Source organism: Vidua chalybeata, chromosome 17 (genome assembly GCF_026979565.1).
Source record: "Vidua chalybeata isolate OUT-0048 chromosome 17, bVidCha1 merged haplotype, whole genome shotgun sequence".
NCBI lineage: Eukaryota > Metazoa > Chordata > Aves > Passeriformes > Viduidae > Vidua > Vidua chalybeata.
Genome location: NC_071546.1, coordinates 9,014,181 through 9,041,132, shown reverse-complemented (window position 1 = coordinate 9,041,132; position 26,952 = coordinate 9,014,181). Strand labels below are relative to the sequence as shown.

The window sequence follows — 26,952 nt, the reverse complement described above, 5'->3', positions numbered from 1 at the left end:
GTGGGCTCTGGCAGAGGCTGAGGACCTTTCAGTGACAGATATTTTTTACAAAAAAGCATCTTTTTGAGGTGTTATCTCTGTCTCAAGAGTAAGATATAACCACAGGAGTAATCAGCAAAGCTATTAACAAGCAGCAGAGCTTGTTATGCCCTTTCTCCATGACTCAACAGCTTGGCTGGACCAGAATTAAAGGGCTGGAAACAGAAAGATATCCTGGGAGTGGATAAAAGGTCATTAATGGACATCACTGCAGTGAGGGAGGGCCAGGTGGGGCTGTTATGGGGTGTTTTTCCTTGGACTGTACATGAATCTTGCATCTCATCTGCATCTCTGCCTGTCTGCCTCTACACCAGTGAATTTCCTTGAGTCAAATTCCTTGATAAATGTCTAGAGAAACTTCTCCAAAAGGGAGGTGTTATAAGCTACGTGGATTAGCTCATTGGGGAATGAGATGGAAATCAGCCCTGGAAATGCTGGGGAAATGGGGATTACATATGAATGTAATCATATGTATCACCCTACCAGCCAGCTGCAGATAAAATACCCTCATCTTCTGTGGCTGGGAAGATGATCTGGACAAAGTGAGCATTAGGGAAGCAGGAGAAAGAAAATGTAGGGAAAAAACAGAACAATGGAGGTAACTGAGGTTGTTACAGTCAGTTTTGTTCCATTCATGCCCAAAGGAGCTGTACTGGAGGAAAACATCAAACACCATGGTAAGGATTCAATCTCTCCTGCACAAGTGAAACAGAAAAGATCAACATCCATGTCTGCTGTCTTTGATGCCTTTGGGGTCTCTGAGCTTAGTTTTGCACTCCTGGAAGCTGAAAACGATTTACTTAGTGCTGGATCTCTTCCAAGACATTTTAGGGCTCTTGTTGTGTCCCGCTCTTGCTTCCTCACTCTTTTTCTGATGTCAGCTTGTTCACTCAAGTCCTGGGAATCAATTCTGAGCTGGGAGCATTACAAATGCCAACAGTCTGGCTGCATGCATTTTCCTGGAGTCTTTCATATGCTAAAACCTCTCTTTGTGTTCCATGGGTTTGAAATAGCACAATTATTCATTATTCTACGGTTATAGTCTGGTTCATGTCCCAGTTTTATTCCAGTTTCTGATCACTGAATCCTATGGAGGGATAACATCCTCCTAAACAACCTCTAAGATGGAATAACCTGCCTGAGAAAGAGCAGTAGATGTTGTTTCCTAATTTTTCCCCTTAGACTTCAAAAGGAGGCATGTCAGAAGCAAAAACAAGAATTTATTTGAACTTTAACCTGAGAAACGACTTATGTAACATGTGAAGAAATGTAGTTATCAGTGTATGAAAACTGCTGTGACATTGACAAAGCAGATGATGCCAGGGACCTGCCCTATCTCAGCTTCTCCCCAGACACCAGTAACACCTCTGTAAATGGCTTCAGCTGTCACTCCTCATCTTGTCCCTCCAAACCCGTGATGCTGTAGCGTCACTGACTCCTCAAGGACACAACCACACCCTTAGCACTCCTAATCACACCTGGTACTTCTGATGTGCTAATGCAGCTCTTTCCTCCTCCCCCTCCTGCATGGCAGGGCCATTCTGCCCGGGGTTTCATGTCCTGCTCTGTTGGAGTCGAAGTGCCTCGCTCCCCCGAGACACTGCCCTTCACACAGTGTGCACTGGCCATGACTTTGAGCAGAAAAGGTGAAAATTGGAGATGAGCCCTTTGCTGTCAACAAAGGACAGCCTGTGCCTGTCCCTACTGAACTTCCCAATATGTCACCCTGAACATTTGGCTCTTACTCTGTCCTTAAACCTTTATCAATTCTCCTGGTGCCTCCCAGCCATCCCCTCCTGCTCTCAGGGGCCCAGCAGCAGCTCTGGCTGTCCAGCCACCCTGGCTTGCCTTTGGTTTTGGCTCCCTTGTTTGCTGGGAGATGTGAGCAGAGACTCAAGCTGCTGCTGACTCTATCCCAGCTGGAAACTGCTGTTTTTACTGCTAAAAATCTGCATGCACAGCCAAGCCTCCCACCTGCTCTGCTGCTAGTGATTCCCATGTGTTCAGGAGGAGGAGGAGGAGGAGGAGGGGGAGGCAGAGCGAGCTCTGAGCAGCTGCTGTGGGCATTTCTGTGATACGACACCCTGACCCAGCAGTGCCCAGGGTCAGAAATCTTCCACCTTCATGATCCTTTTGTCAAAGGATGTCAGAGAAATGTGCAAAGGGGCTGGGGAGGGCTCACCCTGTGACCCGTGGGGCTGTGACACCGAGGGGCAGCCCCGCTGTGCCGCAGCCCGCACACACACCGCAGCTGTGCTGGTGCATTTATGCACTAGGCCTTGAAGATGTTCGACTGTTTGTTTCCCTTTCATTGCCGTAAGCAAACTCACTGACTGTGAAAAGGGATAAATTAGCATCTCCAAAGGCTGGGTCTCTCTTCATTCTGAAAACAAGCGACGAGGAGCAGCAGCTCGGCTCTCTCATCCTCCCTGCCTGCCTCGCACCCCGCGCTGTGCCAGCACAGCTCTCTGTGGAACTGGCCCAAACCACGGCTACTCTGCTTTCTTTGCGAGCCAAACAGATTTTAAGCACTTGGCTGAATCTGTGAACACGGAGGTCACTTGTAGTTTCCTAGATGAGGCCTCACAGGCTGATCACTGCATTGATTTTTAACCTGTGCTGTTGGGGCTGAGTGCAGTAACTTGTATTTCAAAGAAGTCTCTGAACCCCATTGTTTTGGTTCCAGCTTTGCTGTCACAATTCTGAGCAGCCCTGTGCTGCTCACTGAGCCGTGTGGCAGCAACCAGCCTCATGTGCCAGGCCACCACACAGGGGTGGCACACGTCCCACCTGGGCTCTCACCTGGCTCTGGCTCCTGCCAGGACCCTCTGTGCTGCTCCCCAGGCAGCTGCCTGCCTCTCCTGGTGTGTATTCCCCTAAATTCAGGGCAGGGAAAACTTCCCAGCGCCCAGAGAGTCTCCTGGGTGCTGATCCCAGCTGGGTGTGGAGGAGGTGCTGGGCAAAGCCAGATCCCAGAGCTGCAGCCTGGTCTTTGAGTTGTGCTCTCATGGCAGGTCCTGAGGCAGCTTTTAGAGGATTTTTAGACCACATCTGCCTCTGCCTGCACACACTGGTAAAATGTTCATGAGCCCTTCTGCCTCAGAGCTCTGAAGGAAGCAGGGAGACACTGGGCTGGGGGCTGCTCCCAGCTGGCACCCAGCACTGAGAGTGAGAACGGTGAGCCAGACCAAACTGAGCTGGACAGACTGAAAGACACGAAGTTTCACCCCAGCATGAGGAAAAACTGCTTTACACTGAGGGTGGCAGAGCACTGAGGCTGCCTGGGAGATCATGGAGTCTCTCTCTCTGTGACCTAAATAACCTGCTCTAGGTGACCCTGGCACATTTATTATCCTGACATCATCCTGGATTTCTGTTCTGGCTTCCCCATGTCTCAGGTACTTTCCCCACCTGCATCAATGGTTTTACAGCTCAGGGTGACCCTCTGCTGTTTTGCAGAAGCCGTAACTTGGATCCAGGAGATTTCCTCTGAAAGTACCCTAAAGTGTTGCCAATGTGGTCCCAGTCTTAACCCCAAATCCTCCCTCCATTTGCCTGATCCTCATTCAGCCCCAGTCTCCACAGTTCCTGGAGGGCACTGGCCAAAGTAAAATCTGTATAAGATCTGCATCTACTGTGCTAATGATCACTGTTTGTCCCAAGCAGTCATTTAAACCTTTCCAGAATCTGCCTTTACCAGCGGAACACAGACCACATCCTGCACAGGTATCCCAAATTTGGAACTTTATTTATAAAATGACTCATACAGGGACATAGTCCTGAAAGACTTCAGCCTGACAGGGCAAAATCACTGGGCAGGGCACAGTGAGACTGCTGAGGGTGACTGGAGCTATTGCCAGGGGCTGCTTTGTGGATGCAGAGCCCCTTTCTGTGCTGCTTTAGGGACAAGCTCATGTTCTTACACTGCTGAGTATATGCCAATGAATGCCACCATGCTATGTACAGACTTTGATAAGAACTTTTCCCCTAAATTAGATGGAGGAGATGAAAATGGCTTGGCAGAACAATGTGACCTTGCAAGGATTCCCCAAAAGCTCGGGAGCAGCTCGAGTGTGGACACTCAGTGAATTATTCGAAGGGCTGCCTCCACTTCTCCGTTCTCTCCTTCCAGGTGAACTAAAATCCATACAGTGGGATAGTGGGGCAATAATTTCTTCCCTTTGGTGCTATATTTAGATCATTCCTGCCAGCCACGGTGGGAGAAAGAGCCCAACAGTTCCCAGCAAACACACAATGATGAACATCCAGAGGAAGATCCTGTCGATGACCATTGCAACGTACTTCCAGTCTTCCTTCACCTGGAACACAGAGGAGAGAGGCCAATTATTGACATTTACTGGAGATTAAAATTTATGAAAACTCTTAGAGCTTTACTCCAAAGTAGGATATTTTAATATAATTCCAGAGATAGGAGGGGGAGGTCTCCCTCACACTTAGTGGTCCTATAAAATGGCACAGGTTTATTCATCAATCACCTGAGGGATCCTCAGACTGCAGGGGTGTGCATGTGAAGTCACAAATCCCTATGGATAACACACCCCTGTGGATAATTAAGGCCATCTGCACACTCTCCCATTTTCCATCACAAACAGCTGTAGCTGGATGTGTAAATGAGGCTGTGATTCAAGCTGGGGCAGTGGGGGGTAAGAAATGACTCGTTTCCCCATGCTCATAAAAAGATTTGCTTACAGATTAACAAAGCCAAACTTCCTGTGAAGGGATTCCCAGCTTTGGGTGAATAAGCAGTGAAAATGAACCAGCAAATAAAAGTACCCTCACCCTCCTTTATCCCCTTTTTTGCCTTGCTCTGGGAGGATTTTCCAGCAATTCCTCTCTGGGGAGTTCTAGTACCATGAGGCAGAAATGGTAAATGACTGCTTCATTAAGAAAGCATATATAGATGAAAACCTCTTTTATTACATTGTTATTAGTAATTTCTTTCCCAGGAAGAGGCCTGATCAGGTGGTAAAGCTCTGTTTGATATGACTGTACCCATCATGATTTCCTACAATTTCCCACTTGGTGATTAATAGTCCCGAGGGCTGAAATTTGGCACGCTGCCTTGCTCTTTGGGGAAAACATCGCAGCAGGAGCCCACTCAAACCTCCCCAGTGGCTGTGAGTGGTGAAAGGAGACAGGGACAGCAAAGCTGCCAAAAATGCATTTTGGTAAAGGAAGCAATCCAGCGGTCAGTGAAATGCCATTTGCAGCAGAGGATGTTTCCACAGGTACAGAGGTGTTGCTGAGCTCCTTGGCTCAGTGAGCAGCTTTGTGAGCTGGGAAATGAGGCACGCACTGGAGACCATATTATATTTTCTCTGAACAAAGCATTTTCAATTTCAGGAATGCCTGAATGTTGTCAAAAGCGTAAGAATGGGTTCAATATTTTCATTAAATGGATAGATTTATTCCTTTTAAAACCACCATTGAGTTAAGCCAGCCTTTACTACTGAATAGGCAGAGAAAACAACCATGTTCATCCTGCATCTTGTCACCTTCTTGGGAAAAATCATAGTATCTTATAATTGTACAGCCCTCTGCACAACCATCTGTAATTAGGGTAAGTAAAAAAAAAAAAATATTGACCCTTGAAATCAAAAGGAATTCTCTCATCCCAAGATTGTATCATTTCCTTGGGTTGTGAACTATAATTTATTCAAATTTATAAAATCGTGTAGTGACAGGACAAGGGGGAATGACTTTAAACTGAAATGTAGTGTTTTAGATTAGAAATTAGGAAGAAATCCTTTACTGTGGGGGTGCTGAGGCCCTGGTACAGCTGCCCAGAGAAGCTGTGGCTGCCCCATCCCTGGAAAGTTCAAGGGCAGATGGGATGGGGCTCTGCTCATGGCAGGTGGAATGAGATGAGCTCTAAGATCCTTTCCAACCCAAACCATTCTGTGACTACAATTCTGTGATAAGAGCTCAAAACTCCCTTTTGCTGCACTTATTTTCTGACCTATTCATCACTTGCTGAAAGTTGGAGTCTCTATGCTTAAAATTCCTCATTAAAAAGGTTTCTAAACAAGCCCTGGATGATTGTTTTTATGGGATTAATGTCTTATGATGCAACCAGTGTGTAAAGCAAATCTGAAATTTCCCATCTGATGTTCAGCTGGAAAACTGGACTGAGCAAATAATGTCTCATTCTGGTGTAATAACTTTCTTTGAATATTTATGCTAGTAAATATAAGTGCTAGATCACACAAAGAAAAGAAACTTGATGAGTTTCTCCCTGAGCAAAGAAGAGGAAAGTGGGGGATGAACAACATGGACAGGAATTTGCTTTCTAATGTAATGGTGTATGCAGAAATACTGAGCCCATCCTGAAAATGATGGCTGGGAGTGCATCAGATATTTGTAAAATCAATATCCAGCTTCAGACTGAGAGCACCGAGGGTGAAATTGGAAATTATGGAGAGATAATAAAAGAAGAAAAAAAAGAGGATGAGGGAGAGAAAATGATCTGGATTTTTTGTTTTGTGTTCTGCCACCATTGCAGCATTTCCTCGTGGTCCAGCAGCCCAGGTGGAGTCTGATCCACAGACGTCTCTCTGACATCCATGCAGCTGCCAACATCTGCCACCACAACTCCTGACCTCTTTTTTGATTAGTTTTTAAGAAGCTCGCTCAAAATTATTTTCGGGAAACAATCAGGGGAAGAACCAGCTGACTCCCCCACTCCCCAGCTCCTGAAAAGTGGGAATCTGCAGCTCTGCCCTGGTCCAGCTCCTTGTGGGTCTGAGCCTCAGGATTTGGGTGGAGGATTGAGGTGCCTTGGTGACATCTGATGCCCAGGACCCGGAGTCTGCAACACAGATTAGAGCAGTCCCAGGCGGTGTTATTGTACTTTGTTAAAAATAACCCTGTGAGATTATCCTGTTTCCTGCCCCTCAGCTTTATTCCTTCCCATTTTATTTTTAAATGTCTTCATATCAGAGCATTCCAGAGATGCACACAGCCATGGACAGAATGACTTCCCAGATGGTGCTGGTGCTGTCTGGTTATTTTGGCTGATGTGTGACATGGAACTTGTTTTGCCTTTCAGTCTGTAATTAATTTCTAATGGCATTTCCATCTTATGCTGGGACAATTCCTCCGTGTGTTTTCCCCAGCGCCCCATTGTGCCTGTATTGTTTGCAGATATCCTTCTGTAACAAACAACTGCCTCTTGCATTTCCCATTTTCTCTTCGCTGGAGCACTTAATTAAATGAGCTATTTACTTTTAATTTAGAAGCACTGCCCCTGTGGCAATGGAGCTTTAGAGAAAAAATAAAGAGACAGGAACTTAAAAGAAGCTCTGCTCTCCTTCTGGGGAGGTGAAAGTCTCTGGAAATATTGCCCACAAGACAGCAAGATGTGTCTCAGTAGCTGCATCAGAGGTGCCTGCTGATAGATTTATTGAAGACTTCCATGAAGAAATGCCACAATTTTATTTTAAGATGAAAGCAAATTTCTGAGTACTGATTTTTTTCCCCAATAAATTCTCATTTTATTAGATCAGTTCTGCTCCTCACAGTACATTTCAGTTCCAGAAGATCGTTTTCCTTCTTCTTTTTCATTTCCACTGGGAGAAAAAAATTGTGCTTTCCTACTTTATGTTACTTGGGTCCAGAGAGAGAAAATAGTTCAGCCCCACAATGGAGTCAGCATTATCCCCTCTATCTGAAAACTCAATCTCTGCCTTCTGTGCCAACCACAGCTGCTGTGGAACGGTGGAGAAAGGTCACCCTGAGTCCCCAGGGGAGCCCACAAAGCTGCCCACAGCTCATTGCTGGATGTTTTCCTGGTGCCTCTCCTCACAGCCTGGGCTGGCAGGAGCTTGGGTCAGAGACAAAAGGCTCAAAGCTGCTCCTTTTCTTCTGCTTTTGATGTTTAGCGCTGTAAATAGCTTTCTCCTCAGGATGATCACTTAATTTTAAGAGGGAAGAGCAGCAGGAGGTATCAGAAGAAAATTTGTGGCTTTTGAAGGCTGCTTCATTAAAAAAATTAAGAGGAAGGAACCCAAAATATTAATTGAGTCCATTCTTGTTAACACCAACCAGCTCAGCAGGCAGAATCATTTGAAATGGGAAGTATTATTGGTGTAATATTTTTTCATTTGCACCATGGGGAAAAAATTGAGCTAAACTCAACTGACATCCAAGGGTTTACTTGTGGTTGTTGCCAGAGGGAGAGAGCAGATTTTAATTCCTGTACTCCTAATGTGCTTCTGAAGTGCTGGCAAGGAGTTTTGGACTGGCAACTTATGAAGATGAGGATTCACAACCCATCTCTGCCACAGATTGGTTCTGTGACCTTGAATAGAAAGTTTGTGTTTTGGCTGTAACTCCTCAACATAAGGAATTAACAGTTCTGTCCTCAAAGGATGCTGTGAAGTGAAATCCATTGAAGAACAGAGGCCCTTAACTATGATATCAAAGAGTATAGAAATGGACAGTAGTATTTAAGCTTTTCTTGCTGGTGCTCAGTGCTGTGAAAAATGCGAATAAAAGACACTCTCCATGCACAGGAAATCTTGTATAAACACACTACGACTTGCACTGATTCTAAATCTTAAGAAATTTATACTGTAGACAAAGCTAAAAAGAACCTCTTGCATATGGAACTGCCCGGGAAAAGATAGATAAGACTTTTCTTTAATAAGGTGACTAACTTCAGGTTATCTTGTGCCTCCTTTCATTATGGCCATAATTACTAGCACACAATATCCATAGTCCTGCAGGAAAGAGCTACAAGAGCTGTGAAAGGATGTGGCATTTATTATATTCAGTGTCTCCATGAAAAGAAATCCTTTCAGCCTCTACTCCTTTTATTTGTAGCCATATTTACCCCCACAGAATAAGCAGGAAATTTGTTCCCCCACCTCCCTGCACAGAGCCAACTGCTCCAGTGGAGGTCCACAAATGAGGAATCATATCACGATATGTGAGCAGAGCTGAACAGACCCTGCAGTATCCCCACTCTACTACAGCTTCCCACAGCCTGCTTGGGCAATTTGCTTTCCTGGGCTCCACAGTCAAAGTCAGTGATTAATAAAAAGCAGAGAGTGTGGATTCCCCGTTTGTCAGAGGTTTAAATAAGGAATGTCTCTGTTCCTGTGAGATGGCTGCATTTTGGGTCTCTCACAAACCAAACTGCTTCTTTGCTGCCTAACAACAACTTCACTCCTATTTTCTGCTGGAGAATCCACTGTTCTAGCGCAGCCCTGAGCATGACCTGGTTGTGCTGCCCCCTTGGTCCTCATTCCAAGACCCCGAGGACATCTCCAGCTGTGCCTACAGTGGCCAAAACCCTCACTAGAGGTATGGCTGAGCCTGCCTCAACACGTACACACTCTGCACAGCTCAAGGCTTGCTGCAGCTCCCTTAGTAGCTCATTTCTGACTTCCTGAAGGAGAGCAGGCTCCGCTGGAATACTCACCGAGAAATCCGCGTCCTCCGCCCGCAGGTGGTCTGCGATGTAGTGAACCCCTTCCACTGCCAGCTTCAGGGCTGGGGACATCAGCACGAGGTGCTGCTCTTTGGCGCTGTGGCTCTTGCTCCCCTGGGCTGCTGTGCCAGCCACCACGCCCCTTTTGCACTTACACTTGCACTGAGGGGGCTTGTGCTGGGGCTGCTCCCCGTTGAGGTGGCACCGCTGGGATGCTGGAGAGCCACTGGAGTGGCCATTGGTCTGGGAAGAGTCCTCTTGCAGGTAGCAGTACTGGATGCTCCGGGACCTGCAGCGGATTGTCCCCTCCTCTGCCTTGCTGGGGCTGTACATCTGCTGGACACTGAGTGACCTGCCTTTCAAGACAGAGGTGGCCTGGGTGTCGCTCAGGGGGTGGCAGGAGGGCTGTGGAGAGGAGCAGGTCACCTGTACGGGCTCTGGGTGCAGCACAGAGTACTGCCCAGAGGGGGACTTGCACATGGGCTGAGGCTTGGCTGGCTCCTCGAGGTGGGCACAGAAGGAGGAGGTGGGTGATGGCTCATTGCTCTGGGGGCTGGGGGAGGATGAGGTAGTGAAGTTGGGTTCCATGTCCATCTCGGACCAAAGCCTCGGTGCGTTGGTTATTTTGTGCATGGACTCAATGAGCTTCTTGCAATTGTCCTTCACTGTGGAGGGACGTTTCATGAAAAGGATCCGTGGGACTACGTCAAGGAAGACCCTCCTCACCCAGTCCGGCATGGTGTGGGTGCGGGGGGAGCGGTGGTGCACGTTGAGCACGAAGACAGTGATGATGATAGACAAGGTAACGAATATCATGGTGAAGAGGAGGTACTCCCCGATCAGAGGGATGACCAAGGAGGTGGAGGGGATGATCTCTGTGATGAGCAGCAGGAAGACAGTGAGGGACAGCAGCACGGAGATGCACAAGGTTATCTTCTCTCCACACTCAGAGGGCAGGTAAAAGACCAGGACGGTCAGGCAGGAGATCAGCAGGCAGGGGATGATCAGGTTGATGGTGTAGAACAGCGGCAGCCTCCGGATAATGAAGGAATAAGTTATATCGGGGTAGATCTCTGTGCAGCACTCGTACTTCTTGCTGTTGTAATTGCCCACAGCGTTGATGATGACCCACTCCCCACTCTCCCAGTAGTCCAGCTGGTCCACATGGCTGTGCATGCTCACCAAGTCTATCTTGGCTTTGTCGTAGGTCCAGGAGCCAAACTTCATCGTGCAGTTTTGCTGGTCAAAGGGGAAGAAGGTGACATCGATGCTGCAGGAGCTTTTATAGATAGCAGGGGGCATCCATTTAATTCTCCCATCGTAGAAGAGGTGAGCCTTGGTCAGGTGGGTGACTGCAAAGTCACCATCAGCACTGGGGACAGATGGAAGACAAAGAAAGGCTCAGACTTCTCTAGGACATGTCAGCTCTTTTAAGGAAATAGGATATTTAGTGCATGGCTTCCAAATTACCTGAGAGATGCAAGAGGCACATCATGTCCAAACATTGGATCCATCTACTCTCTCCAGTGGACTTTGAACTCTTGGCTTACACAAGCCCTGGAATTCATGTACATGTCAGCCTTCCCCTGGCATAAGTCAGTTCCTTGATGTGATTGTACACAGGTTTTCCCCAAAGGTGTCCCATATGTGCTCTGGAATGGGTTGAGTTTTTTTTAGAAGTGGGAGGAAGTACTATCAGGTAGTGTAGCTGTGGGCTCGGCAGAATTATTTGTGACAGCTGCTAAAAATGAAAGTGTGCTGGGTAATCACCCAGTCTTTTATGTGAAAAACAGCAAGAACATCCTATTAGTAAGAATAATGAACATTAATCTTTTGATTTCCCAGTTAGGAAGAGAATTGGCTTTTGTGGTGTCATCTCACAGGAACCTTTAACTGGGGGTTATCAGATAAATAGATAACAGCTCAGAAGTTTGTATTGGAATTGTATGAATAAATTGTATTTTCCAGACTTTTGGAGGAAGAACTCAAGTTACAAACAGCAGCACTGCCAGACTAAGGACAGGCTATGCAGGGGAAGAGAGCTTCTGCTAAAAACTTGAGATGAATTATTCAGGCTGATACACATAGAAAGCTCTCTGCTCCTGCCCAGTGCTTCTGGCTGAAACCAGCCCAGCCTGCAGTTCCCAAAATCCCTGGGCCCCACTCTGCTGCTTCAGTGCCCAGATGTGCCCTGACAGCAGCCACGCAGTGACAGGGGGCTCTCCTCTCCTCCTCCCTACCAGCAGCAAGATCATCAACACACGGGTGATCCAGCAGGGCTCCTCAAGCTGCAGAAGGCACAGGAACTTTCTGAGTTAATTTCTTTAGGAGACCATTCATTTATAAGCAAAATTGAAAAAAAAAAAAAAAAAAAAAAAAAAGGACTTTTTGATAGTTTCATAGAATCATGGAATGATTTGGGTTGGAAAGGATTTTAAAGACAATCTGATTTCAACTCCCTGCCATGGAAGTTTCTTTTTTTTTCCCCTTTCCACTAGATCAGGTTGCACCAATCCCCATCCAATCTGGCCAGGAACAATTCCAGAGATGAGACAGCCACAGCTTCTCTGGGCAGCCTGTGCCAGGGCCTCACAACTCACATCACATATTTCCACTTGCCCTGTGGAACATCCTAAAAATGAGACTGGTGTAGTATTGGGAAATAGTGGGAGGATCTGGCACTTGCTGAGCAGCCTTGGCTAATGTGGCTTCTGGGCAGAGATGGAAACGTCCCCAGGCCTCAGGATCACAGCCCAGATGTCCTTGAGACAATTTTCTAGGTTGCTTGAATTAATGGAAAAATAACCTCAGAATTCTTGTGTGGTGGAGAACCAGGTTTTACTAAACTCTTCTTTGTTCTTTGGGGCAGATTTTGGGCAAATCAAAAGAACACAAAATATTTAAAACACTTAAAGAAAAAAGAGTGGAAACTACATACAAGACTCTCACAAAGGGATTAAGACAAAATCAGCATGGTGATCTACTCTGAAGCAAAGAAACCTGGGCCATTGTACAATCCATCCAGCTCCTGTCTTACCTCTTCTTTCTTAAATCTAATTTGCACTCCAGAACATGTGATTTGGATGAAAACCACCTTTTTTTTTTTTTTCTCCTGGGTTTTGCCAGGAGCATAGTAAAGCCAGATTGAGACATGAAATGTGCACAGCAAGTGACAGCCCAGTGCTTTCTGTTCTTGGTGGTTTTCTTTTTAAATCTCAATAGGAATATGGAATCCAATTCTGCATTTAATGATATCTCCGAGGCATGATTAAATCGCTCATTAATGGAGCAATATTTTTAATTTGATCTTATTAGAGAAAAGGGATTTTGAGCCTCCACTATGAGTGTTTCCCTTCTTAGGTAGAGCAGCGTGTAAGTGGCTGCATAAACAACACAGGTGTGCATTTTTCTTTTGAAAACTCTTGGTAAAAAACACACTAAACTCTTTCTAAAATTGCATCCAGGAATGATAATAATACATGTAACTCTGTTTCATTCCCGGAAATGCCTTCCCTGGCAGTTTTGCAGTTTCTGTGTGATCACCACACTCCTCCTCTGCAAGTGTAGATGGAACCATTGTGATGCTGCAGATCTGTGTGTTGCTTGTTTCTGTAAATTATCTGCTTTTTAATGAGGAACATTTTTTTTTTTTTAATTGCTCGCCTAACAAATCCAACTTCACCCTCTTTGGGTCCTCTTTGGCTCACATGTTTTTACAAATAATACTAGCACTGCCTTTCAGGCTGGCTTTTGCCTGCAGTGCCATGGCAGGAGTGAAAGCAGCTGCAGAACATCTCCTTGGATTTAGTCAGTTATTGACTCTGAGGAGCCACTAAAATACCCTGGGAAGCTCCAGCCTCACCAACCTACCAGGACTATGAAGGAACTCCTGACTTTACTGAGTGTGTTTGGATTTCTCCTTGCAGTTCAATGCAGAGGAATTTGTAAGCAGGGTAAATCAGCCATGCTGTGTACATAGAGTACATCCCAGCCAGCCACATCATGCAAAGGCAGTATTCCCACTTGTCTCACCCTTCATGCATCCATATATTTTTGCCTCCTTCCCCAAGATTTCCACCCACACTGGACCTTCAAGCATATGTTTAGGGGATTGGAAGCTGTGCCTGCTGGCACCCTGCCCATGCAGGGAGCCTGAAGAAATTCTCCCTCCCCTCCTGCATGAGACTTTGATTCTGCTCCTCTCCACATCAGAGAGGGAGCAAACAAGGTCACCTGGCTGTTGGGTGCTTTCCAAAGTCTTTCTCCAATCTCCAAGGGATGAAGGTGAGATAACCAACTGCACAGTCTGCAGTTGGGAGACTGGGGAAACCCTGTGTTCTTTTGGACAGCTTTGCCGTGGGAAAACCCATTCCTGTTCCTACAGCCCTGCCTGCACCACGTGAATACCGCCCTAGGAAGGTGGGAGACCTGATGAAGTGGGACAGAGAAAATCTGCAGACATTCCTTTAGAGCAGCAGCACGTTCTCATCTCACTCAGTGGAGATCACTCTGTTGTGACAGTTGTCATGAAAATCCATTTGGAAGAAGGCGTGAGTGCAAGGCAAACATCACAAGAACTGGAGAATTCAGATAGTCAGGCTCTCTTGGTTACTCTGACCTGACAGCTTTAAAAATCTATCAGTATTAAAGAACTGGAGCTCTTATATTTTTATGTCAAACACAGAAGTGCACACCAAGAAAGAGAGAAGACAATTACTTTTTTTTTTTTCAAAAAATAAAAAAGCTGCTGTGTCCTGCAGGCTTTGATTTCTCATTTTGAGAATAAAGGCTGCTCTACTAAATCTCCTAAGTTTATAAGGGTTTAAGGATGGCATTGTTTTACTGACAACTACCAGCCATGTTTTACTAAAAAGCTCTGCTGACGGAGAATTTTTATTTTCTTTTGCCACTTTCTATTTTCCTGCAGTTGGGAGATACACAATGTCACAAAATTAAGTGTTTTCAGAGTGCATGTAAATGAGGCACACATTTATTTTCATTTCTGATGATGCAATTTAAATCCAAACAGACCTTTAAAAGCCTGAAAATTTTCTATACACATATATGGATAGAGTAGAATGTCCTCACTTAAAGCATTTTTCATCAAAGAGCAGTAACAAAGAAAAAATTGTAGTATTAGGAGCCTGCATCCTTTTGGTACCCATTACAGAGCTGCTTCTGGAATGTTCAGATTAAAATTCTCTTCAAAGGGAAACCAGAAAATATGTACTGGAAAATATATACTGTTTTGTGCTACCAAATAACTCAAATGCACTGCTTGGAAGGCACCTCTGGAGCTGTCTCCTGCCCAAAACTCCCTGCTCAAAGCAGGTCAGCTACGAGAGCATCAGGACCTTACCTAGTTGGGTTCTAAATATCTCCAGGATCTTGGCAACCTGGGTACAAAACTTCCTGGGTGCCCAGGGGAGATGTGTGTGCACTGATGGGACTTCCCTCAGTCACATCCCAGCTTTTGCTTGGCTTAGGTGTTTAGAAACCAGCAGTAACTAATGACATTTTGATTGTTGCTCAGCAAAACAGGCACCATTCTCAGCTTGGGCCGATGGAATGAGCACAGGTGTCTCAGGAAGCTCTCACTCTGCTGGATTGGTGCAGTTTGCTCCAATTATCCCCTTTGCCAAGGATCCTTGCCAGCACTTTGAAGACAGAGCTCCTGCTCTGTCCTTGGAATGGTAGGAGCAGCCCTTGGGTGTGAACAGAGCAGCAGCCCAGGAGAGGGATCCCTCTTTAGATTTCCTTCTATCAGCTCCTGCATTGCTGGGTAGAGCTTGGCAGCAAACCTCAAAGCATCTGAAGATGTCCCTGTCCAGAAAAACAACCACTGAGCCTGCCAGAAGAATCAGGAGAACTGAAGGGTGAATCAGTGATTTTTTTTCTTGGCCTATTATAAATATAGCTGGTGCAGAATGAGGAGTTCTGTGCCAATGCACATAAAGAAAAATGTCAAGTATGTTTCCAATTTTAAAGGTTATGCTGGGGCATCTTTTGGTATTTCTCCTCCAAAGAGCTTTGGGATGAGTCATGAAACCAGTGTTACTCCATAAATCTAACTGGTTGCAAACATCACAGTACAGTTCACGAGAACAAGCTGCTACAGTACTTTTCAAAAAAGCTCTTTGCTTTTCCATGATTTTCAAAAGCTGCCTGACAGATGATCTTACCCAGTCCAGTAATCCCTTTGTGTCCATTTTATCACTGGATGAATTCCTCAAGATATTTCCTATGCCTAATTACAGAAATTTGTATTTGATTTTCCTTCATATCTGATCTTGTCTTTTTTATTTCTTTGGGTTTTTTTTGGGGTTTTTTTTTTGGTAACTGTGGATTCTAAGGCGGGGATTACTTTCTGGAACAATTAATCCCAGAAAATACCAAGAAAAGAGAAACTTCTGAATTCTCAATATTCCCAGTAGCTTCTTCCCAGGTTTTACAATCATCAGGCTGGAGAAGACAAATGCTGTGATAATACCATGACTATCCAGCTGAAAAGCAGCATAGGTTCAAGGACATGGGCTTGGATTGCCCAGCAGCTGGAGCACCTGGATGCAAACCTGTGCTTCCAGGGATTTCTCCTCTGGAGCTCCTATGTTGAGCAAGTGACTCTACACAGTGATGGACAAGCAAAAAAAAAAAAAAAAAAAAAAAAAAAAAAAAAAAAAAAAAAAAAAAAAAAACCAAAAAAAAAAACCCCAAACAAACAAACAAACAAAAAAAAAAAAAAATTACCAAAACCAAAACAAACAAACAAACAAAAAACACCAAATCAAAAAACCCCATTACAAACAAAAAATGCAACCCCCAAGAGCTTATGCCCTCATTAGAGGAAAAAATACAATTCATGTTTTGTACTTCTAATATACAAAAAAAAACCCTAAAATGTGCTTCAAAGCCATTCATGAATGGAAAACCAAATCTATACAGAGGATTAGGTAATTCATTTAGAAATGATTTGGTGGTGCCTGAAGAGCCTTTACAACCTCAGATAAGGAACAGCCTGGTTTTTTTGGCAAAGAGGAGGCTTTGTCACTTCACTATGAGGAACTCATATTCCTCTGTTGTACATATGTTATGTCACATCCAGTAGAAACCATTTGCAGAGTTTTGGAACTTATCTCATCATGCCTGAAAATTCAGCAGCATATTAATTTCCCTGTAGGATATTAATTTCTTTTCAGATTTCTTATGAATGTTGACAACTACATTTAGTCTCTAGGCCAAACCAGCTGAATTTACTGATTTAATTTGGGTCTCTAGAGTGGGTAAACTGAATGTTTTTACAATAATGAGCCAAGATATGAGAGTAACCTCACAACAGAGGGTTAGGTTTCCTTAAAGATGTAAATCTGCAATCAACTGAAATTTAACCTTTTTTTAATATATAGCCCAAGATAAAAACAGAAGAGGTGTTTGTATAATCTTTCCTAAAGGAGTCCATCCAACAGAAATACCATATTTCAATAATATTATGAGCAATAATTAGCTCACACTAAACAGCCTGAAGACAGCAAAAGGTCAGTGTGGCCTCTTGCTCTCTTCCACCAAGGTTTCTTTGCATATTCTCTTGCTCTCAGAGACCCAGAATCATGTGCAGCTATGTTAAACTCCCTCTAAACTATACATATACATGTGTAAAATATGAGATGGACTCCTTGTTATCATCACCATGGCTAGTCACCATCATTTCCAGCTGAGATGACCACCAGGAGAAGGCCTGGCTGGGAATGCAGTTGGTGAAATCTTGTGCCAAAGAGCCTCACCTTGGTGTCCCCTCACTCTGAAGGTTTTGCCTTGCATTTGCCCTGCAATCCCTAAAATATGTGAAACCTGATGAAGATATTGGCTGCAGCTCCAGATGTGTTTTGTAGGAAGTTAGGTGGAAGAAAGAAGTGCATCTCAGGGCAGAAAACATTTTCCATAAGAACAAAGGGAAATACAGCAGTGAAGACACATGGAATTCATGGAAACCCACTAATGTCTGGTGCCTAGCTCACATCCATGTTTAATTAATGGATAAAGTAACCAATTAAAAGTGCATGATAGACTCATGACAACCAACAGATGAATGCATGATCATTAATACTAAGTATGGATCAAGGGAGAGAAGCAGCTTGGATTTGGGGAGCTGAGGCATGAGCTCTCCCTGTGACAGCAGGTCCCAGGACAGTCAGATTTGCCACTGCAAGTCAGAGCAGTAAGGTGGGCAGGACTGAAACTCTCACTGCCCAGAAGAGGTTGAGAAGGACATTCTGGAGTAGCTGCTGTGGCCAGGAGATCAGACCCCTGGAGTCCCTGTAGAGACTCAAGTGACAGCAACACTGAACTACAACAACGGGGCAGAGGGGCAGAGTGTGAGGGGCAGGAGCCAAAGGCTGCCCAGCTCCAGGTCTGGGTGTCCTGGACATCTGGAGGATGCCTTTAGCATGAAACCCCAAAATGTCCAGAGACCTAAAGGATACCAAGGTCTCGTGGAGTCTTCCTCATCCTTGGAAGTGGTCAAGGCAAGGCTGAGCAGGGCTTTGAGCATCCTGGACTGGTGGAAAGTGTCCCTGCCACTGGAATGAGATCAAGTTTAAGATCTTGTCTCTCCCAAACCATTCTGCCATTCTGTGATTCCTTATTTCCTGGCGCCTCCTTGCATGGGCCATCCTCATCAACTGTGTTGAGCCAAGGGAGAGGAAGCAGGGGTGACATATCAGGTTCTTCTGTGCCAGAAGCTCCAGCAAAAGGATGGTTTGACACACAAAGGTCACGGGGGGATTGTGCCACGTCATTTCCTTTGGCACCATGGTCCACCACAACAACCACCAGAAGCTCCAAAAATAATAACCCTTGTCATTGTCATTAATTAAACAACGAGAATGACAAGGACATTATTTTTTCCTTCCAGTGGAAACTGTGAACAACTTTCTGGGCTGCCAAGTGAGGCACTTTTGATGCAATACTCATGCTCAGAGTGTGTCCCTGGAGGGCAGGAAGGGCCAAGTGCCTCTGAATGAATCATTTCCATTGGGCTAATCTCTGAAAGGTGCTCAGTGAGGATGCAGTGATTTCCAAGAGGTTTGCAATCACTCCACACCATTGAGGATCCAGAATGAGCTAATGGGAAAGATAACAGACCCTGCAGTCTCCAAAGCTCACAATCCCCTGGGTAGATTCCAGCTTCAGCCATTTATTTTGGTTTTTAAACAGAAGCAAAATCATATCAAGCTAGAACCAGGCGACTGTTTATTAAAACAAAGCCTGGCTGCTGCTGTGAGGGTTTTCTCTGAGTGTCAGCCGCATGCAGAGATGTTTCCTTTGATGCCTGCAGCAAGTGTTTTCTCTGGGGCCTGTGCTAGGGTGGGGAATTGGGATATCTGGCACCCTGGGAGACTGGAGAGCTGTGGTGGGGGCTCCAGGGAGAAAACAGCCTTAGCACTTGGGCAGCATTTCTAAGAATATCAACAGGCTCCAAAGGAAAGAAAGAAAACCACAACCTGCTCGCTAGGAAGTGTCCATACAAGGGACAGATTCCAAGTATCTGCAATGAGGAACAAATACCTATTTAGAAATCATTCCAGAATGGTATTTAGCTGACCTGAAACCCCAGTTTGCAGATGCACAAGCCCGACATGTTTCAGCATATTTTCCTTATTTAAGCTCCTCATCAGTAATTGGCTTTTCCAGTTGATGGTGATGAATTAGGGGAGAGCTCCTGGGTGAAATGAAATTGAAGAGGACTGAAAGCTCAAATCCAGCTTAATTGTGCATCTGACATGTGAAGAGAAAACAATACCTGGCATCCCCCAACAAAACTGGCTGCCCAGAGGAAGGATCATTAGGAGAGCAAAGCCCTTGTGATGAATGTCAGTCATGTCATTTAAGGCATGTTGTAGAATCTACAGGAACTCCGACCACAGAGAACAAAATAAAGTGGAAACATTTTAACCTCATGAACAAAATAAAGTAGAAACATTTTAACCTCATGAACAGAGAAAAATTGCAAGGATGGGTTTGCCCTCTGGTCACAGAGCTCACACTCACTTGTTGTACAGGACAATGTCTGGCCTCCAGATCAGCTCCGAGGGGATTCGGATGGAGGTGACATTTTCATATTCCTGAGGGTCCCAGCGCAGCTTGTAGTCGTGCCACTCCTGCCAAAAATGAGGTGGTTACAAAGCCGGGAGAGTTCAGCAGAGAAACTGAAAAGAAACATGGAAAACCACATATCTGGGGACACTCACCTGTTTCACCCACACATTCGTGGTCATCATTTGATTTTTCTCATCCTGAAATGCAAGATCAGATATTGGTTACAGGAGCAGATTAAGGCACCCAAAGAACCCTCTTAATTTCCCTTAATTATATTTCATTTATGTAATTACAAATCACCTCTTCAATAAATGTAATTTCTGTCTTGGAAATCAAAAGCAGATGTTTCTGTCATTTGACATGGGACAGGGCACAGCTGTCTGATACCACTGAACAGCTGAGCCTGCACCTAAGCAATCCTGTGAACAGATGGACTGGAATTTATTGGGATTTTACTCAGTGCTGATGGATTCAGCCTGGGATGATGATACCAGGTAGAGGAAAAAGCTCCCCAGCCTGCCTTTGACCTGAGCACTGGAGGGGAGTGATGGATATATAAACCCTGACTCACACACGTGTGGTGGATTCCAGCTTCATCTGCAAGGGTGTTCTCCTGTGAAACATCACCCATGGACACAGTTCTGGAAACAAGAAGCTCAGCAGCATTTCTCCTACCAAATTCATGAGCTTGTGGCACTGTGGGTTGGGTTTTCTGAATAAACCCCAGCTGCTCTGCTGACATGGAATTCTTGGGCAGCCTGGTGTATTTCCATCCATGGGTAGACTTTCTGTGCACAAATAGTAGGACTGTAGATACATATTTTAAAATTGTCAGGCATTTATAATGCTGGCAGCACTGCAGTAGAGTTAATTACTGTTTGCTGCTTGCCTCTTGTGCCCTCTGTAAGTAACTCAGATGAATTATGTGGGGCAGAGCCTAGTGCTGGTCTGACTGAAGTGTCCCACCAGAGCTCAGGGTTTATTTGTGTGGGGTTTTTTATCTCTTGCCTTGGTTGGCACCAAACCCAGCTCAGTTGGCAGGGCTCAGCTGACAGCAAACTGCTCATCATTAACCTTGCTCTTGTGGCAGTTCAGGATTGATTGTGAACATTAAAACCCAGGATGTTTGGGGGGAGCTCTGCCTCCTCCTCCCTGAGCCTCCTCATTGCTGTTGTGGCACCAGATGTAAAACCTGAGCAGAGATTCTCTGCTCTGGGGTTAGGGACCAGAAGCACATGGAGAAAGGAGGAATACAAAAACACTCCAGTGAGAAACAAAGGGAGAGAAAACATCCAGCTGCTTCTTTGCTGGTGGGAGATGGAGATAAAGACTGCCATGACCTGGACCAATCCTTGAGAACCTGCTTCTCTTACCACTTTGCAATTCAAGCACCTGAGGGTCTCCACCACAGCCCCTGCACGGGGCATCCCGGTGTAGCAGGTGCCGCCTTTTCCTGGAATTCTCCTCCCTGGAACCACCCCTGGTGGCAGTTCCTGCCCATCACCACACCATCCTCCTGACCCGAGTGAAGCACAGCTCCAGTCCCACGGGATTATCTGAGAGGGGTTTGCAATGGGATAATGACCAAGTTCCTCCTCAGCTGGATGCTCCTCAGGAGCCAGCCCAGAGGGCAGCAGTGACCCCACAGCCATGGGGGTGTTGCACTGCCTGGCCCCTTCTCTCAAGGTGAGCAGAGCACGTGAGGTCCTGCAGACACACAGGCACAGGAGTCCAAATGTGTCTCTCAGTGGCTGCTCCTGGACATGTATTTGACCTCTCCCCCGCTTATTCCTGGTCTCAGAAATCCCTCAGCAGTCCAGGGTGAGGTAAGGACATGCAGGAATGTAGAGTTCCCCATTGATTTCTGTTCCCCTGCTCCCAGCTTTTGTCAGCAGGAGCTGGGGTTTGAATACAGCTCTGATTTCTCTTTCAGACTTCTTGTCGTTGGGAGCTGAGCGTTGTGTCTAACAATTGCAGCAGGGTTTGCACCAAAACTGTCACTGTCGGGAAGGGGGAGAGAGCCGAAGGGCCACAGTGGTGGCAGGAGTGTCACCAGTCACAGACTGGGGCAGCAGGGGAGAGCTCTCCTCCAGCCATGCCCACAGGTCCCAGCACAGCTCTGCCTGTGAGCTGCACTTCTAACCACTGACATGGTTTTAAGAAGATTAATTTTTCTTAAGTAAACTGGGAAAGCTCTGCAGAGCAGGTGTATCGATCCCCCCTCTTCCACAATTCAGCAGCTGCATAATGGAGAGTCTCTCTCATGCCTCCACAGTCACTAATGTCTTATCTTTAGTCTTATCAATTATTCAGATGAGAACCATGCAACTTCAACATTAGCAACTGCAAACAGCCCTGGATCCCTCAGGCTGACATAAGAGTGAGGAGGGGAAGGGGAGACCATTGTTGTGCTGCAAACCTGGAAGTGGATGGCTTCTGCACAAGGAGATGAGACTCTCCAGCAACTGGTGTCTTTGATTTCCCACCTCCTGAACCATCTCAGCTGTTTCCTTTTCATCTCAAAAGTCTGATTTCAAAATATAAAACTGTGTGGAGAGTCATCTGTTAGGATTGTCCCACACCAGTAATGTCTTTAGGTTGCATTATTCTTTCCGTTGTCACAGGAATCACAGAATGGTTTGGATTGGAAGAGGCTTCAAAGCTCATCCAGTCCCAACCCTCTCCAATACCTTCCACTAAACCAGGCTGATCAAAGCCTCATCCAGCCTGGCCTTGAACACTCCCAGGGCTGGGGCATCACCACCCCTTTCATTCTGCCACATGACTACAGTAAAAAATGACAGGGAGTCCCCTCTGAAAAATAAGGGGTTTGGACAAGATGGCCTTTAAAGGTCCCTTCCAACCCCAGCCATTTTATGAAAGCCAGCCCAATACCTGCTCAAAGAATGTGCAGCTGCAGGGACACTGTCCTGGGAAGTGCCACATGCAAATAGGGACAGGAAGGAGAAAAATGCAGGAGCAAGATCTGCACAAGCTCTAAAGCCTGTGAGTGTGTCTGGCATCTGCAGCCCTGCAGGGACCTCCTTTGTCCCACACTTGACCCCAACACACTGTGCCAGAATAATCCCATAAATACTGTTTCAGGGCACATCAATCTACGTGCAGACCACTCTGTTTTGTACAGGGCATATGCAGTTTCCATGTGTGACTTCTGTCTGAATAAACACTCAGAATTTTCTTGTTAATATCTGCCAGATTAGTTAAAAACCCTGAAAACTTTAATTTGCAGAAACCTCTTCAGGCAATCTCTCTTCCCAGGGTGTGCAAAGCACTGTCCCTATTAGCTTGTGTAAATTAGTGTTAATGATTATGGTTCAAATTCCAAATTAGGTATTTGATTTATTATTTTGCCAGAATTCTCTGGCACTTATGCCAGCGGCTCCACTGCCCTGCTGTGATCAGTCCCATGGGTTTTGACAGGGAATTTGGGATTTTGCCTGTAGTAAATGAAGAGTAAAGGATCCACTTTCATGGCCATCTACTCACATGAGTCCCCCCGTGTTCCACCAGGTCTGTCTGCATGATTGCTGTTCTCTGCTGAGGGCAGAGCCTTCCCAACCCAACCCTGCATCAGCCAGTAAAGCCCACATGCACCAGGAGGCTCTCCCTGGGCCCAGCCTGGTTAATTTTGGCCTTTGTTGCACAAAGAGGCTGCACTTACGACATCGATGAGCTGGGCGATGGACAGGCCGAAGCGGACGAGGACCACGTCCGAGATGTTGGCCACGGGACGGGACCACTTGTTATAACCAGAGAAGAGTTTCTTCAGGAGCCTCTCCTCTGCGTGGGCTCGGGTCTCCACGTGGCCAAAGGCTGTGGGGGAGGAATGAAACACCTGCAGGTCCACGGGCTGGCACAGCTGGAGCCTTCTCCAGAGGGAAACTCCAGCAAACCACAGGAGGGTGATGCTACTCAGGTGATTTGTGTCCCCTTTACCCCCAACATTGCCAGGTATTCCTCACTCTATTCACCCACTATTACAGAGCAGGATTGGTCTGAAGAAAGTGGGAGCACCAGTAATACTGCATAGAAAACACTTCATGAGCCATTCTTCCCTGAATCTGGACTAATTTTTATGGCCACTTTGTGGCAAGTTTCTAGCACTGGAGTCTGCAAGCAGGGAAGAGGGATGCTAGAAGGGCAAGCCAAAAAGGAAAAAGCAACCTCCTGCTGAGAGATAGGGATTTTGGATCAGATTTACACATAAAAAACTGGCATTACATCTATCAGGAAAAAAAAGGCAGACTGAAATTCAGCTCTTTAACCTGCTGAGTGGATATTTCACAAAAACGATGGGAGAAGGAAGAGGATGGTGGAGAGCACAAGTTGGATGACAAGATCCCAGTTTTGCTCAGGCATAACTTTAAAAGTTGGAGGCTTCAAGGAGCAGCCCTGACCCCGCACGTAGGCTCCAGGAGCTGTCAGAGGTGCCCGGTTGTTGTTAAAAATTAAAGCCACGTTTCATCCAGAGGCTGTTGGAGGAGCTGTGCTCCTGTGCCGGCGGTACCAGACAGAGGGGAGAGGGAGCCGGGGGCTGTCCCCACGTCCCTCGTGGAATATGGCTTCTACTTAGTCTTTAGCTGCCCTGGATTATACAAAGGGAAGCATTAGCTGAGCGCTGGCTGTGCTCTCCCCAGCCGGAGCTGTAGCCCCGAGACACATTAACACACTTTATCCAGGGAAGAAAAGCCCAGGCTAGAAGCAGGATGCTGAGCCCCCGTCTGGGTTCTCCCTCCTGTCCCCTTCCCACAGTGGCTTTAACCCTTTCTCCATCAAATCAGACAAGGAGCAGAAAATAAAGGCAAAGCGCTGCTCAGCAGAGGTTGGTGCTCAAGGGACCAGAAATGGTGGGGCAGAAGGGTCAGGGAAATTCCCTGGTGACACGGGCTGGTCTCTGCAGCGTGTCTTTGAGAGGGATATGGGAGGAAAGAGCTAAAGAGCAGAGCAAGGGGAGAGGAGCTTTCTCAAACTTACCGGGGAAAATGCTGGCACACAGCAGGAGGAGGAGGTTTCCCTTAGGCACGAGAAATCCCATCGTGGAGCAGAGCTTCAGTGTGCAGAGTCTCCCGTCAGGGCAACTTTTCCGCTCTGAGTCTCTGGATCCTCCAGGTTCATTCCCCTAAACTCCTTTCGCTCTCTCTCCCTCTGGGAAGGGATAGCAGCTGGTGCTTTGGTTTGGTTTTGTTTTGTTTTCTTCTCTCTTCCGAGTGATCTCCAGCTCTTCCTCCTCGAAGGATGCTCTTTGCTGGGACGCTGCTGCTCGTTTACTCACAAGTGATGTGCCAGGGCTGCAGAGAGCTCCTGTGAGAGCCCGGGGTGCCCAGCCCTCCTGGGCTCTCCTGCTGCTCCTCTCCCCTTCCCTGCTGGTTTGTTTGCTGCTGCTGCTGCTGCTGCTGCTGCTGCTGCTTTCAGCCTTCCCCCAGCCCTTGGGGCAGCCTTTGCTCGGGTTTTGCTGCTCATGGGCCACCGATGATGCCTCTGGAGCAGAGAGCGAGCACAGCGTGTTTGTATATTTAATGTAGTCAGACCTGCCCACCTCCTGCCTAGGAGGAGGAGGAGGAGGAGAGAATCGCCGCGCTCCAGCAAACAGGCTGCAGGGAGGAAAACTTTTCCAGGAGAAATAAAGGGGGAGATCCAGAGCCCAGCTGCAGCCAGAGGTGCATATGGGGCCAGCTGGGATCTTTACAGCACCGGAAGCCCAAACAGTTCTTAATTAACGAAAGCTGTCTCTTTAATCTCGTCCAACTGCTTTTCAAAATCACTCCAGTGTAATTAGACTGAGATATTTCTGGCGTGGGCACGTATCTTTGCTGTCAGTAATTACTGGGGTGATGAACCTGCCCAGGAGAGCAGGGCTCTGCTGTGCTTGGTGCTGTACAAACGTGGTACAAATACAAATATTTGTATTTGTGTCTGCTCACGGGCAATATTGCAAGCCAGGGGTGAGACTGAGACAAGGTCACTTGGATTTATCTATATGTTTGAATGTACCTTAAACACATCACAAAAAACTCTACTGAAGTCTTGCAAATTTGGTGGAGGAAAGGATAACTCCTTTTGTTAGCAAGAAATTATTACTCCAGCCCTTCATCTCATATCCCTGATTTCTTGTATGGGAGACATGGAGTGGAACTCTCCCCATTTCATTTCAAAACTAGCTTTGATATTAACACAATTACTTCCACACGGATAGCAAATGGATTTAATTTTCAGGCAGGGGTAATGTTGCCAGCTGCAAAATTAATCAGAATCTGTTCTAATAATATTAGCCACATATTTTATGTATAATACTTCCCCTACTCCCAAAGCATCTCAACTATCTTCCAGTATAATAGATTGCTCACTGCAAATGGGGAGGATTAAAGTCACAAGAGAAAATAGGTCTGTAGTGAGATTATAAATAACATCACTGTAGTACCAAACTCGACTTGTCTTGTTCTTCTTATCTCATCTCTTCCTCAACAATTATCAGCCTTTCCAGTGACAAATCACACCCTATTTTCTCACTTTATGGATTCCTGAACAATTTCCTGCTTTGCTTTCGGAGTCCTGACCCTCACTGCAGCACCTGAGCACCTGTGATATGCTATAAAAATCTATAGTGCTCATTCCAGGGAACCATACAGCATTAATTTAATAAGCAGCAGATGTGAGATCAAATTAACTCGGAGCTTCAGCATGGGATACATCTTGAGAGCCAGGTCCTGTGCAGCTCTGAGCACCTCCAGCAGCAGGGGAGCAGAGGGGCAATCACTCCTCACCAGGGTTAAAACAACATCGCTCTGCCTCCTACTGCAGCCACACATTCCCAAAAACAACTACTAAAAAAAACCCTAGCATTTCTTTAAACACCTTTTCTCTGTGGAATCTGAAGCCTGCAGGTTCTTGTACCCCTTGTTATGTCCAGCCTTGCTCAGTTCTGACCCAGCAGCATTAAATGACGGAATCCTGGGTTTCTGTCCACCTACATCCAGCCACGAGCACCAAACACAACAAATAGTGGGGAATAGATTTCCAAAGGCCTTTTTTCAGTGAGGCTGGTGCTCTGCACAGGTCATACCCCGAGCAGCCAAACCCAAGGGATGCAAGATCAACTATTCCCTTCTGAAAACCTTGGCCATAAATAATACAGGTATCCTTGACTACAGGCCCTCCTGTGCCGAGCTGATTCAAATCCCATGGACAAACCCCATCCATCTTCACCTTGCCTGGCTTTCCATGCTGGCGAGCGAACACTGCCTTTAGACTGACCCTATAAATTACTTTGATTAAAAAAGGATTTCCTTCTCTTGGAAATTAATCGTAAATCACTATTTCCTATGAGTGAAATATTTATCCCTCACCTC

The 26,952-nt window shown here is 46.1% G+C and overlaps 1 protein-coding gene across 1 annotated transcript; it reads right to left on the bottom strand.

Moving 5' to 3' along the window:
• Positions 1–3,768: 3,768 nt before the first annotated feature.
• CHRNA4 (cholinergic receptor nicotinic alpha 4 subunit) lies at positions 3,769–25,053 on the bottom strand. The gene is made up of 6 exons (XM_053958379.1): positions 24,581–25,053; positions 23,268–23,419; positions 19,738–19,782; positions 19,538–19,647; positions 9,485–10,865; positions 3,769–4,358 (listed from the first exon to the last, which is right to left on the bottom strand). Exons 1-6 carry the CDS (start codon positions 24,639–24,641, stop codon positions 4,233–4,235), a joined length of 1,875 nt encoding a protein of 624 aa, XP_053814354.1. The 5' UTR covers positions 24,642–25,053; the 3' UTR covers positions 3,769–4,232.
• Between the last annotated feature and the right edge of the window lie 1,899 nt (positions 25,054–26,952).